The sequence below is a fragment of the Onychomys torridus genome, chromosome 20 (assembly GCF_903995425.1).
Source record: "Onychomys torridus chromosome 20, mOncTor1.1, whole genome shotgun sequence".
Lineage (NCBI taxonomy): Eukaryota > Metazoa > Chordata > Mammalia > Rodentia > Cricetidae > Onychomys > Onychomys torridus.
Window position 1 is genome coordinate 35925589 of NC_050462.1, and position 15098 is coordinate 35940686.

Here is a 15098-nt window from a genome sequence, read left to right on the forward strand (position 1 = left end):
CAAGGGCAGGCAACTCCCAGAGGACCCGAGCTAAAGACTTCCAATGGGCTCTAGCAATGGAAGAAATTTCAGAATAAGTGGGTGCAGAAGCCAGATCACAGCACGCCAAAGAGTGCAGACAGTGGGTGTTTACGAGAGACTGGCGATGGAAACGGAAGAGGCAGGTGGATGTTTGGAAGTAGAGATAGCACGGGAAGAAGAAATCTGGACCAATCAGATAGTTCATCACTTGTTACCAGGCCTAACAACCTGCATTCTTTCTATCCCTAGGGCCCACATAGTGGAGGAGAGAATTGACCTGCCAAGTCCTCCAATCTCTCCATGAATGCTGTGGCATGCTCCCACATATAGATCGATGGATAAATGGATAGACAGATGACAGATAAGTCCTCCAATCTCTACATGAATGCTGTGGCATGCTCCCACATATAGATAAATAGATGGATAAATGGATAGACAGATAGATGATAGATAGATAGATAGATAGATAGATAGATAGATGACAGATAAGTCCTCCAATCTCTACATGAATGCTGTGGCATGCTCCCACATATAGATAAATAGATGGATAAATGGATAGACAGATAGATGATATATACTTAGATAGATGGATGATAGATAGATAGATAGATAGATAGATAGATGATAGACAAATGATGATGATAGATTTAGATAGACAAATAGATCACAGATATATAGATACACAGACAGACAGACAGATTGTGGTGTTTGAAAGAAAATGGCCGCCAAAGGGAGTGGCACTATCAGGAGGTATGGCCTTGTTGGAGTAGGTGTGGTCTTGTTGGAGGAAGTGTGTCATTGTGGAGGTGGGCTTTGAGGTCTCAGATATGCTCAAGTCATGCCCAGAGAGACAGACCACTTCCTGTTGCCTTTGGATGAAGATGTAAGGACTCTCGGCTCCAGCACTGTGACTGCCTGCATGCTGTCTTGCTTCCCACCATGACAACAATGGACTAAACCTCTGAACTGTAACCCCGCAACAGTCTGTGTCTGGGCTCTTGAGCACCTGGTAACCAGCTGGGGACTTTCTTATAAATACGACCATTCACAAATGCACATTTCCACCCCAGCCCATGGAGTTCTTATAAAAACAACCATTCACAAATACACACTTCCATCCAAGCTCATGGGGTTCAGCCCTACATGGAACTGTAGCCCGGGCTCTGGACTTGGAGTAACTTTTTCTAGACCAAAGAAATGCAAATCAATATGGGACAGCTTGAAGGATGAAGGTCAGCAGATGGATTTAGAGCAGTGGTTCTCAACCTTCCTAACTCTTCGACCCTTTAATACAATTCCTCATGGTGTGATGACCCCCAACCATAAAATTATTTTCAATGCTACTTCATAACTGTAATTTTGGTACTGTTATAAATCTTAATGTAAGTATTTTTGGAGATAGAGGTTTGATAAAGAAGTCAGGACCCACAAGTTGAGAACAACTGATTTAGAGTAAAACAATCCTCCCCAACACCCAAACTTTATAGCAGGTCATCTGATAATACCAACGTGCCAATTCTACTTTATGGAGATGCATCTAAAGCAAATAACTGAGGATCAGGAGTATTTTCATTCTTATAGAAGGTTAGGACTTAGAACAAGCCTCCATGTATAACAAGAAACGAACTATGGATCATCTCAAACAAAGGTGGTTTTCTCACTCATGTATGCCTCAGGCCTGCAAATGAGAAAGGGCATTACCTTTTTCTTCATTTCTGTTTCCAGAATTCTCCATTCTTCATGGGTCCAGGTCATATGTCACATGGCACATGACTAGCCTACCTTCTGTTAGTGGCATCAGCCTAATTCTGGCTTGTTTTCCCTTTTCTCTGGAGAATTTCTGCTTTCTCCCTTCCTCTCTCCAGGGCCATAACTGCTCATGACTTCAACATCACCCCATAGTGCCCCAACCCTCAGGAGCCTAAAGCAACTCACCCCTGGATGGTCTCCAGCTGTTCCCACCTCCAGCTGTTCCCACCTCCAGCTGTTCCCACCTCTATCTGTTCTCACCTCCAACTGTTCCCACCTCCAGCTGTTCTCACCTCCAGCTGTTCCCACCTCCAGCTGTTCCCACCTCCAGCTGTTCTCACCTCCAGCTGTTCTCACCTCAATGGAGCTACATCTTCTCATGACCCTGTCAAGATATTAGTATGGCCCCTAGCTGGAGCCTCAGCAGTGACCCTGTGGCCACTTGCTGTCTGGACCGCCCTGAAGTAAGATATTTAACTTCAGTCTTAAATTTCACAGGGGAGAAGAAAACATGGGCTGGAACCTCTGTTAGTAGAAAAAATGGATAACTCTAAAAATCAGCATAGCAAAAACTACTGACCTCTTTGCACCAGGCATAATAATGCTGCACAACCACATATGGAGATAATATGATTACCTCTGTTTTACAAGTTGGGAAACATAGGGCCTGAGAGGTTTACTCATCCCTGGACTTAGAAATAGCACATTGCAAAACCACGACTCACAACCAGGATGACTGACTCAAAGTCCAGGGTCTTAATGATCGTCCCATATTCAGCACATAAATGCTCCATAAATAACAGCTATTATTACTAATTAGGTTGCAGACGAGGGGTTGGCAAACATTTTCTGTACAGAGCCAGATGGTAAATATTTTAGGTTTTACAGCCCATATGGTCTCTGTTGAAAGCACTCCACTCCACCACCAGAGCATCAAAGCAGCTGTAGGTAGCACAGGCATGATTAGGTGTGTTCTGCTAAACTTTATTGGCATTCCCGGGCTTCCAGTCAGATGTGGACTCTAGGTCATAGCTTGTGGACCTCTGCTGCAGATCAGCAAGAATAACTGAGGATAAGCACAGCACACTCTGTATTTCCATAAGAGAGTTAAAGAGCAAAGTCATATAACTCTCTGTTGTTTGTTTAAAATATACAAAAAGCTGGATTTGATGAAACACACCTGAAATCCCACTTAGAGAGCTGAAGCAGGAGGATTTTTAGTTGGATGCCAGCCTGGGCTACCATAACAAAGTGTTATTTCACAAAACCAAAACCCAAGCCAAAACAAAAACACACAGGAGCAACCGAAAGCCGGACAGGTGAGCACTGAATGGTGAGATCATTCAGATGACTGCCTACTTTCTTAGGTTATCACTGTGTTAGTGCCTGAACAATCTAAGACACAGGGGAGTCTGCCAGACACCCAGACTTAACTCCCTTGGAAAGATGACACCAATAACATCAAAGCAGATGATGAAAATCTTCTCTGGGGGTTGGGGGGGGTGTTATCTGGGGGAAGATGTTGACAAGCCTAATAGGTTTCAAAGGCAGTGTGTGTGTGCAGGTGGCTGAGGTCAGCACTGATCCCCTTGCACCATACTTTAAGCTCGAAATTGCCTTCACTGGGAGGTCTGTCCTGCCTGGCTCATGCTGTCTACATGGTTTCTAACCAACTGCCCACATCAGATAGAAACTTGCAGGGGACTCTTAAATCTCTTGCATGACCTGGCTGGTTCTTTCTGTCCTTGACTTGTTCTTGTTCCGTCCTGGAAGGTCCATGCAGTCTCCACACAGAAATAAAAGCTGTGTTGCAGATCAACAAGCTCTGCCTCCTTAGAGTCACTTTCAGATAGGAGGCAGCACCATGTCTGAAATTCTAGCTTCGGAGATTAAGCGAGTCTCCCCTTAACGAAGGTAACCTTTAAGACGCTCGGGGTCAAAACTGTCTCACTGTTCCATGAAAGTGCTTGGAGCTTGTGACCTTACAGAGGTGGGAGATGGTCTTAGGCCATTTGCCATTTTCTCCTTTGGTGTAAGCCCAGATTCTGGGGGGACAGAAGGAAGGAAGCAGAAGGGCAGTGATTGCTTGAGACAGGGACAAAGTGGGGATCTCAGTGTGAGAGAAGAAAATCAAGAGGCTAGCTGATGGTGGAGGTAATCTTTGTCCACGGGAAAGTCTTGCCCAGGGCCAGCTCCAGCACTGGGCAGAGTCTGCCCCGTACACTGCACTCAGCTCTTCGGGGCTTCCGATCCTTCTCTTGAAAAGCCAGAAACGTCAGCCAATCAGAGTTGGTTTCTCATTGTGAAGAACTAATACACGAGGACCACTTAAGACAACAATCACTGTATCTCGGATAATAATGAAATCTAAGTCTTTCCACTAAATGGTGATTTTTTTTTTCCCTCTCTTTACTCTATTCTATTCACCACACCAAACTACTGGGCAGTTTTTCCTTCTTTCCCTGTATTTGAACTTGCTGATTGCCTCAAACAGACTTGGAATCCAACAACTGTTGGCTGCCAGGAACAGTTCTTTCATTCATTTGTTCTTTCATTCATTTGTTGCAGAAATATTCCAGCGTGGCTGCTGTGTGCTGTCCAGTGCAAGCATGGTTTAAGCTTTCTCTCTCCTCTACTCACCAGATCTACCTCACCTCCCTTGAAGCCTTCCTAGATTAACCTAGGTAATTTGGTCATTGTTTCTCTGCCCCAGAGCTGTCTGCATTTTGCAGAACCATGCACTGCCATGGTGTTCTCAAACAATGTGTGTATAGCACAGTGGTTCTCAATCTTCCCAATCCTGCGACCCTTATACAGTTCATGTTGTGGTGACCCTCAACCATAAAATTATTTTCGTTGCTACTTTGTAACTGTAATTTTGCTAGTGTTGTGGATTGTAATGTAAATATGTGTGTTTTCCAAGGGGCATAGGCAGGGGTCATGACCCTCAGTTTGAGAACCACTGGTATAACAGCTTTTCTGTCTTGCCTGCGTCTTCGCCGCCCTCTTGTGATAAAGGCTGCCTGAGGAACTTCAGAAACAGAAAATGGTCAAAGCTTTGTTGATAGCAGCTTTCTAGACAAGCTGTTCCTGATAGTCCCTGCCTGTGCACAGCTCGGGGTTCTGAAAGCCACCCCCACAGATGTCCACAGGGGAGCGGGAGTTTCGGTAAGCCAGTTTAAAACAAATATCAGCATCAGTATAAACTGTGATTGGCAAAGCCATTTAATTCAAGATTATATTGTCAACTTAAATTCTTTTTTTTTTTAAATTATGTATATAGTGTTCTGTCTGCACGTATCCCTGCAGGCCAGAAGAGGGCACCAGATCTCGTTACAGATGGTTGTGAGCCACCATGTGGTTGCTGGGAATTGAGCTCAGGACCTTTGGAAGAGCAATCAGTGCTCTTAACCTCTGAACCATCTCTCCAGACCCCAACTTAAATTCTTTAATGCCAAAATCCTTAAAAGGAAAAATGTCTTATTTAGGACAAAAACTCCAGGGAAGAGAGAAAGGTTGCTTTCAAATGTATAACAGTGTGCTGAAAGTTTTATTGGCTTTTCAGACCTTGAGTAAATAAAAAAACAACACATGCGTGCCCTCGCATGTGTGCACATACACACACATTTAGGGGTTAAGGGCACTTGCTGGTCTTGCAGAGAACCTGGATTCAGTTCTGAGCACCCACATCAAGTGGGTACTTGTAACTCCAGCTAGAAAATTCAATGTCCTCTTCTGACATCTAGAAACACCAGGCTCAGATGTGGTGCACATACATACATACATGCAAGCAAGCAAGCTCACACACATATAAACTAAAAGTAAATATGTCTTTAAAAATTATAATTTATGTATTAAATAGTATGACAATAGAATGATTTGATATCATTTTAAACAGAAAGGGGGAATTTTTTCAGGTGACAAAATCCCTCCCCCCCTAAAAAAATTTTTAATCACTTTTTAAAAGTGGGTATGACAAATGTATTCAGTGACTAATTGTGTCTAAGTCTTGTTTCACTAATAACCAATGACATTAAGTGTAATTGAATACAAATCAAATTTGCATTTGATTCAAAACAGTGAGATATCCACAGGAATATGGTGGCAACAGCAGACCTCTTCATTACAACACCCTATCTAGTCTTGCTCTTCTAAAGAAGTTTGGTTTTTTTGTTTTGTTTTTGTGGGGGGTTTTTTTGTTTTATTTTTTTGTTTTTTGTTTTTTCAAGATAGGGTTTCTCTGTAGCTTTGGAGCATGTCCTGGACTAGCTTTGTAGACCAGGCTGGCCTCGAACTCACAGAGATCCACCTGCCTCTGCCTCCCAAGTGCTGGGATTACAGGCGTGCGCCACCACCGCCCGGCAAGATTTTTTATTCTTTAAGGTTTAGGGAAAGAAAATCACTAAAATCTAAGGGGAGAGAAGGGTTTCCACACCCTGCTAGCTACCATTAAAGGAGGTGGGAGAGATGTGGCATAAAGAGGTGTTTGTTAAATAGTGGGAGGAATTTTACAAAGTGGCAGCTAGCTGTGATTTCCAGGACTTGTGCCTCTGCATTTCCACAAAGTTTACAGCCGTTCCTGCGACACACTCAGAGGAACGCTGGCCATCTACTCTCTGTGCATAGGAATGGACTTCTTCCCCATCAGAGAGGTTATACAGTTTAGTTTGAGGCCTAAATAGAAACTGCATTAATGATAGTGATGATGATGATGATGATGATGATGATGATGATGATGATATACTATGTAGAATAGGTGTTCTAATAACTACAGAAAGGATGTATGGAAACAGTATCATAGAGATTCCGATGACAAACGGGAACACCGGGCAGATCATGCGAGTCTAAAATCTCTTCCAGGAAAAGCAGAGACCAGAGACCAGGTTCCCTCAGCTGTAGGAGACAAAGTCTACCTTTCCTGTTTATAGAATGAATCGGTGGTTTCTCTTTTAAAAGTACAGCGGCAGCGGCAGCTTGAAGCGTGTTGCCTACCGCTCAAATGACAGTTCTGTAGTTCATGTAACTTCAGGAAACAACAGCAAAACGACATCAGTGTGTCGAGCACACACAGCCCAAGTGCATGATGTTCAAACCTGGTCACCGCGGCAGGCAGGACTCCAGAGGACCGAATGCAAGACCAAAGGAACACAGGAACTCAGGGCTTAACTTGACTTTCTTGCCATTTCTGGCAAACTCCAAACCATAGAAACTCCCTCATTGTGCGGATCCCTCTCGGCTGTGACCGAGAGTCTTTCCATCCCTTCAACACGACCTGTCACTCAAATGACATTTGTCGGGCTTTGATGCTTTTCAACCTTTACATATCTCTTATTTGTTACACCTTTCACTAAACTAAAAAAAAAAAAAAAAAAAAAAATGCCAGTATCACTTCTTGGAGTGTGCTGCTGCCTGCCTTGAGTCCAACCTGGACCCCCTCAGTGCACTTTCTGTGAAATACCCTGGAACTGCCATCTTGGGTTTTGAGAAGAGGGAAAGCCTGCATAACACTGCTGGTGTCTGTCGGTCAATCCCACCAGGGAGAAGAGAAACTCAACCGCAAAACCAAATGATCCCGCAGCTACATGTTTTTAAAGTGTGAATAAGCAGAAAGAAAGGGAGCGGGAAGTGGCTGTTCTTTGCTGTTTTAGGCTGATTTGAAATTAATTATACTAAACTATACATCTTAATTAAAATCTTACTTTTTATTACACGATAGAGTCATTTTAGAGAGAGGACAAATCTGGTGTTTTTAAACCATAAAGGATTAGAAGGAATGAGCCCTAATTCAAGACATAGATGGGTGATAATGCAAGGGTTCACTTGACTCCTGAGCTATGGAAGACGGAATCCTGTATTTAAAAAGCCATTACCCATATCGCTGACTTTTGCTATCAATGAAGCGAATAAAGCCTGTACTTCCATCTCAGGGGTTATCTGATAGCATTCTTCCAACGGCAAAGCCTAGGTGAACGCTGTGAGCCAGAGAGAGTGAAAGTGAGCGGACATTGCTCAGAAGCAGAAAGCATGGCGGCCACCGAACTCTTACCTTCAAAGAACTGCCCTAGGGCTTCGTTTTCGTCTAGGACGTCCATGCTGCTGTTTCCTCTTCAATCAAAGGCTGGCAGACCTCTGGAAGGAAGTGTTGTCCTCGGGGACTCAAAGCCTATGAATACACTCCTCAGATAGCTCCATATTCTTTTCATGGATGTGAAGCATTTCTTCAGCCATCAACTCATTGAGCCTGTAAAGATGGCTAAGTTCTCAAATGTGATTGTAAGACAACAGGGTGTGTGACCACACAGGGAAAAAAAAAAAATCACAAAGAGGGAAGTAGTGACAAATCCATCCCTCTTAGTTCAGGAACTGTTTCTACTTTGCCTCTGGTCTTTGTTTGAAGGACCTTTGTCCTTAGTGACATATGTAATTACATAAATGGGCAATAAATGCCCAGCCTTATCTCTTACGTGTCCCATACACACTGTTTCTATCTCCACCTTCATCAAGCAGATCCATTTAGCCACCAAGAAAAGATACAGTCATTTTTGCTAACCTCAGAAGGGGGCACACATCAATATAATCATTTTTATAGATGGCCCAAAAAGACTAGGTTATTTCAAAGGCTTGATGAGAATAAAAAGAAGTCGTTCAATATTTTCAAATGTAGGGTGGAAAATTACATTCCTCAGTACACACTTAGTCTACGCCTTCAAAAATCTATATATTTTTAAAGGTATAGACCAAATGTGAAAGTCCCTCTATACTACACACAGATAGCATTATTTACTTGTCTCTTGATTTCCTATAGCAAGCTCAGCTTCACCCAAGTCAACTGAAAGATAAAATGGAAAATCAATGCAATCATCCTGCTCAATCGTTCAGGGTTTTGTGACGGAATGCACGCGCACATGACTGGGTTAGTCATAGGCTTCGCCTCCTCGCATGGCACCAACAGTCCATGGGTGCTTCTCTTTGTTCTTCCCTTCACGCATGTTTTAATGACCACTGAGCACCTATCAACCTGCTGCCCGAGGCAGAAGCTAGAACACCGACCAACACTGGTACAGATATCTGTTAATCCCCTAGCACTCCCACACCCACAGCTGACCTCTCTCCTGCACCATATTACTACTTTGTGGTTTAAAAAAAAAATTAGTTATGGGGCTGGGGAGATGGCTCAGTGGTTAAGAGCACTGATTGCTCTTCCAGAGGTCCTGAGCTCAATTCCCAGCAAGCACATAGTGGCTCACAACCATCTAGAATGAGATCTGGCGCCCTTTTCTGGTGGGGAAGCATGCATGCATACAGAGCACCATATACATAATAAATAAATCTTTACCAAAAAAATTAGTTACACACACTCCTATACAGCTGACCTTTATGAGAAAGGGAGTATGCTCTTTGTAGTTTTCTGACTGTTGCTTTTTCATTCTATCTATGCTATTAAGTTACTGCATTGCAAGGAGCCAGTACTTATATAATTTGGTACCATGTTATAGTTCATTATGTGAACATATATCCCCCATAGATATACCTTTGATTTTTTTTTCTAGAACATGTTTTTGTATATATTCTGGGATATGTTGTGTAAGTATTTCTCTTAAGCACACACCTAAAAGTAGAACAGCTGCCAGGCACAGTTGCCCACATTTATAATCCAAATGCTTGGGAGGCAGAGGCAGGAGGACTGCCATGAGTTCAAATGAGCCTGGGCTATGCAGTAAGTCAGTTCCAGGCTAGCCTGGGCTACATAGTGCGACACTGTCTCAGAGACTGAAAGTGGGATTCCTTGTTCACAGATATACAAATGCTTAACGGTTTCCATTTTCTTACCTTCAAATTTATTGTCATGTATTAACTGTGAAAAATGGGTTTCGTGATGACATTTCTGTGCGCGTGTTTTATGTGCCCACTCTCTTCACAGGAGCCCCCCATCCCCCGCCCCGCCACGAGTCCCAAGTAGACCTTCCTTTTTAAATCTCAATTCCATGGGGCAGAGAGAACATGCAACATTTCTCTGTCTAAAATGACCTTTTTGGTTTGAAATATTTAACTTTCAGATGAATGGCTTTTCACAATGGACCGCTATCAACTGACACATCGGCAATGCATGACTGATCGTATTGGAGAAATCGTCAACCCTGGATTAGGCGTCTTCATTTTTGCCAGTTGGATCTCTCTGAATACGTCACTGTGGTCTTGCTTCTCCGGTTGAGAATAAGAACTTTTTAAATGTTCGTTGTCATTTATGTACTTCTAACTTCAGGGGAGAAAAATAATCCTTCGCCTTTCGTCCATTTTTCTGTTAGGTTGTCTGTCCTGCTGCTGTAGAACCCAGGGCCTTGCACATGCTCGGCATGCACCCCATCACTCAGCTATATCCCTGTAGTAGTTTCTATAAAACACCATTACCAAAGGCAGTTTAAAGAGTCTATTTGGGGGGCTGGAGAGATGGCTCAGAGGTTAAGAGCACCGACTGCTCCTCCAGAGGTCCTGAGTTCAATTCCCAGCACCCCCATGGTGGCTCACAACCATCTGTAGTGAGATCTGGTGCCCTCTTCTGTACATAATAAATAAATAAATCTTTAAAAAAAAAAAAAAAGAGTCTATTTGGGCTTACAGTTACAGAGGGGTAGGAGTCCATCCTGGCGGACAGAAGCATGGTGGGAGGAACAGGAAGCTGAGAGCTCACATCCTTTAACTATAAACACAGAGCCGAGAACAAACTTGGAATTTGGGGAAGGGGTGATATCCCTCAAAGCCCCCCCCCCAGTGATATAACATCCCTCCACACTTTCTAAAGAAACCACACTTTCTAAAAACCACACTTTCTAAACCTCCCTCAAACTTAAAATCCTCCTGCCTCAGCTCCCTGTGTAATTATAGGCATGAACCACCAACCTGAACTCTATACAGAGTTCATGATGCTGACAAATATCTTCCCATAGTCGGCAGCTGGGCTTTAATCTTTTTGGTGGACCAAAGTCCTAAAGTAAGAATTTAAAATACAGCCAATTTTATTTTATACTTGTCCTTTATGATTTCTCTCTACCTCAAATAATGTGGTCAAATAATGTGATGGTGGACTTTTGAATCGGGTTTTCTGTGTGTACAACCACATAATCTGAAAAACTTTTTTTAGTCTATCTCCTTTCCAATAATTAGATTTTTTTCTTATCTTTCTGTGTGGTGGTTAACATTTCTATTACTATGTCGGATTTTTAAAATGAAGAAAATCATTATCCTTGTTTTGATTTTGAAGAATTCTAATTTAATTTTTATTTATGCTATGTGTGTGACTGTGTGTGGGTAAGCACACATGAATGCAGGGGCCCACAGAGGCCGGAAGAGGGTATGAAACTCCCTAAGGCTAGAGTTATAGGCAAGTGTGAGGTGTGTGGTGATATACTGTGCACCCTAATAAAATTTGCCTGAAGATCAGAGGACAGAACAAGCCACTAGATTAAACAGAGGCCAGGCAGTGGAGGCACACACCTTTACTCCCAATGCTTGGGAAGCACACACGCCTTTAGTCCCAGCACTAAGCAGGCTGGGTGGAGACAGGTATAAAAAGCGTGAGGAGACAGGAACTAAAGGCTTTTCAGGCTGAGGAGTCCTGGAGGTAAGAGGTGGCTGTGGCTTGTTCCTTAGTCTCTCTGATCTTTCAGCATTTACCCCAATATCTGGTCTGGGGTTTTTTTTGTTTTTGTTTTTGTTTTGTTTGTTTTAAAGACCATTTTAGCAATTTGTGCAACAGAGGCGCTCATTGTTTTGGAGAATTTTATATATTAGTACTGTGTTTATAACCGTTTCACCTCCGTTCTCCTCCAACTCTCCCATGTCCCCACGTCTCCTCTCAAGTTCATGGACTCTTCTTCTTTATTGTTGAACACACACACACATATAGACATATAATACAACCGGTTGAGTCCATTTAATGTTGCTCTCATGTTTGGGGGCTACCTACTTCATACTGGATAACCACTTAAGGGGCTCATCCCTGAGGACGATCCACTCTCCCACTCCCAGAAGTCACGGTCGGTAGTTCATCGAGGGATGGGGCCTTGTGAGATTTCCTCCATTGTGGGTCTTTTTCGCTCCAAGCCTTTACCTTGTTGATTGTTTTAAAGTTCTTCATGTTCTTCTCCCAAGAATAGTGATTACAGGATTTTCAGGCATCCTTATCATATTGAAATTACTCTCCCACTTAAAGATGACTCCGTTATTTTTAGCAGGTATTGATTTTATCAGATTTTTTTTTGCATCTATTGATCAATTGGCTTTTTATTTTCATTCTACAGCAAAGGAGGTCATTTTTCTAATATGCCACTTTGCTGCATTCTTGAGACAATATTTCATCTGGTCCCTGTGTTAGGTTCATGACTATATAAACCCATACCTTTCATTCTTCACATTGATTCTATGTGGTGCTACTATCAATGTGATATTAGTTTGGCTCTGGCTGGCATTATCTTACTATGTGGTAAATTTGCATATCAGAATACCCCATTGGTCTTGGTAAAATTATTTGTGCCTAGGACTTTGTGAGGAAAATCTTAACTATCTCCGTATTAAGAATAGTAAAGCTTATTTCTTGTTCATCAACTTCTTCCTGGAACTTTTCCACCTTGCTTGAATTTCCATGGTAACCGGCATGTCTGATGATGCCCGCTGCGTCTAGCGTCTTCTGAATCTATAATGGCAACTGTCTCCATTCCCAACATTGGCGATCTGTGTGGTTTTCTCCATGATAAACTTGCCTAAAGTTTTTCTCAATTTTTTTCAGTCAACTTTTGTTTTGTTGTCCATGTGTTCTTGCTCGGGTGTTCCAGATTCCCTTCTTTACTCCACGGGTCTTATTTTCCGTGATTTCATTCCACCACTTTGCTCGATCTCAATCAGTGGCCTCACCCTTCCTAACTCTGTGAGCCTTTGATACAGCTCATGTTGTGCTGATCATCCCCCCCCCCCGCCCGCAACCATCAAATTTTTTTCATTGCTACTTCCTGTAATTTTGCTACTGTTATGAATAATGTAAACATCTGTGCGTTCCAATGGTCTTGGGCAAACCCCATGAAAGGGCCATTCAACCCCCCTGTGGGGGTCACGACCCACAGGTGGAGAACCACTGCTCTAAAAAAAAAGATTGGTATATGATTTCTTCTGAAGCCTAACTCTTTGTATCTTATGTTGTTATTCAAGACTTAGAAATTACACATTTTCTAACATTCCCATTGAAAAAAAAAAAAAAAAATGAATAGGGTCTTAGTAAGTCCATGCTGGCTTTGAACTTGCTATGTAGCTAAGGATGACTTTGAACTCTTTATCCTCCTGCCTCCTAATGGGGGAGGAGGGAGGATTGTAGGCACAGTCATGACATCGGGCAGTACTTCATCCCCTCCCCCCTTTTTGTCTTTGTAGTATTAGTATTATGTAGTAGTCACTTCTATCTCCAATGCTTGCTTTTTCTTTCTTTCTTTCTTTCTTTCTTTCTTTCTTTTTCTTTTTCTTTCTTTCTTTTTTTTTTTTTTTTGAGCTGAGGATCGAACCCAGGGCCTTGCGCTTGCTAGGCAAGCGCTCTACCACTGAGCTAAATCCCCCACCCTCCAATGCTCGCTTTTAACTTAAAGGTGAGATTAAATTCAATGACAAATGTGATCAGAATCTTCTCCTAAATATTTCCCCTGAAGTGTTAAATCAAACCCTCTCGGGACAGCCATGGTGGCCATGAGGCCACGCCACTCAAGAGATGGGGACAGTTTGTCTGTCTGCAGGTCACTCCCCGGGTCAGCAGAATTGTAGTCAGTATAGTCCTCATCCCCATCCTCCAGCGCCGCGATCACCATCCTCCCCATCATGTCCAGCCTTCCCCCAAGAACTGGACACTGGCTGCATCAGGACTGTTTCCCACAGCTGTTTCCCATGGGCTTTCCCTCCATGGTTCTCCTCTCTCCCCCATTTCTTTCTCAGTTCCTCGGAGTTCTGTGCCAAAGCTGACCTTCCAATCTTAGAAAGCCTCAACTGCACCAGCTTTTACTTATTCGGTCATTTTCACTTTCCTTACACAGCTGCTACCAAAGACCTTCATCCCATCAAGATTGTCCTCCAAGATAAGCAAGTTTTACATGTCTAAGATATCGGCATCTTCTAGGTTCCCTGGAGAACATTCCACAGGGAGGAGCTCCCTCCTGGGCATTTCACTGTATGTGGACAGTTTGTTCATCCCCGAGACGGCAGTTCCAGCAAAGCAGGGTGGCCTTCCTGCTAATACATGTCAAGAGTGAACAAGGCCGCTTCCAGCTGCAAGGATGCCTCCCAGGCTGGTGAACAAAGCCTAAGCATCCCTCCTCGTCTGGGAAGTACAGGTGCCAGGCAAGCTTAGGAGCAGCTCTCCACAGCGTCTTAGGACCTTGTCCAGTGAAGCACACCAGTGAATGCTGTAGGCGCAAAGTCCAGTTATATTTTGGAAGATTAGCTGTCTGGAGGGCTGGATCACTGTGCAATTCAGTATCAGGTAATGAGACACTCAGTCCTCTTGGCGCATCCCTTAAGAGCCTCCCTCAGAGCGCAGCTGTCTGGCCGGTGAGAGGACCAGAGCATCTGCCTGGGCAGGAGTCAGCAAAGATGTCAGAGCCTTGTTGAGCTGTTCATCACTGTCATCTGTCACCATGGTCCTGCCTGCCACCCGTGGGTCATCCCCACACCTAGGGATGCTGGAGTGGAGACAGTGCAGGAGCAGAGTTACAAGGGGTCGGTACTTCTTATTTTAGTATCTATTTGGGCTATTAATCGTATAAATACATTTGGTATAAACACTACCATTTGCTTCATTTCCCCCATTCTTTTTACGTCAGCCTCTGCCCTACGCCTTGTGAACACATATCATACATTTGAATCCAATTTGACTCACTTCACACAATAAACTGTCGACTTTATCGTCTTCTAGCATCTTCTTTTTATTCCCGTGTCATATGCTTCTCTACTTGGTCATTTCTATTCCTGTTGCCCTGTTGACACTGCCACCTTTAGCAGGTAAGAAACCTAATGAAACTCTACAATTCCCGGTCGGTGCCCATGCCACTGCTGGAAAGTGTCCCTTCAGGATAGTCAGAGGCCTGCTGTTCCTTGTCTTCCTGTAGTTTTCTCATCTCCGCTAGCAACGAGCTTTGCCCAAATACCTGGTTCGTTTGGATGTTTTGTGGTACTAGGGATGGAAGCACCAGGGCGGGCTCTGTGCATGGTGGGCAGGTACTCTACCAGTCAGCTACACATGAAGCCCCACTTTTTTCTTTCAATTCTAGCATCTTCTGAACTTGTTTCTCTTACTTATA

General features: G+C 43.4%; 1 protein-coding gene across 1 annotated transcript in view; it reads right to left on the reverse strand.

Annotated features, from left to right (window-relative positions):
• The window catches only part of Myrfl (myelin regulatory factor like), a 112593-nt gene extending 98971 nt beyond the window's left edge, over window positions 1-13622 (reverse strand). The window contains exon 1 of the mRNA XM_036169411.1: window positions 13471-13622. Within this exon, the coding sequence (XP_036025304.1) occupies window positions 13471-13622 (152 nt within the window). The remainder of the gene's footprint in view (window positions 1-13470) is intronic.
• Window positions 13623-15098: the final 1476 nt, after the last annotated feature.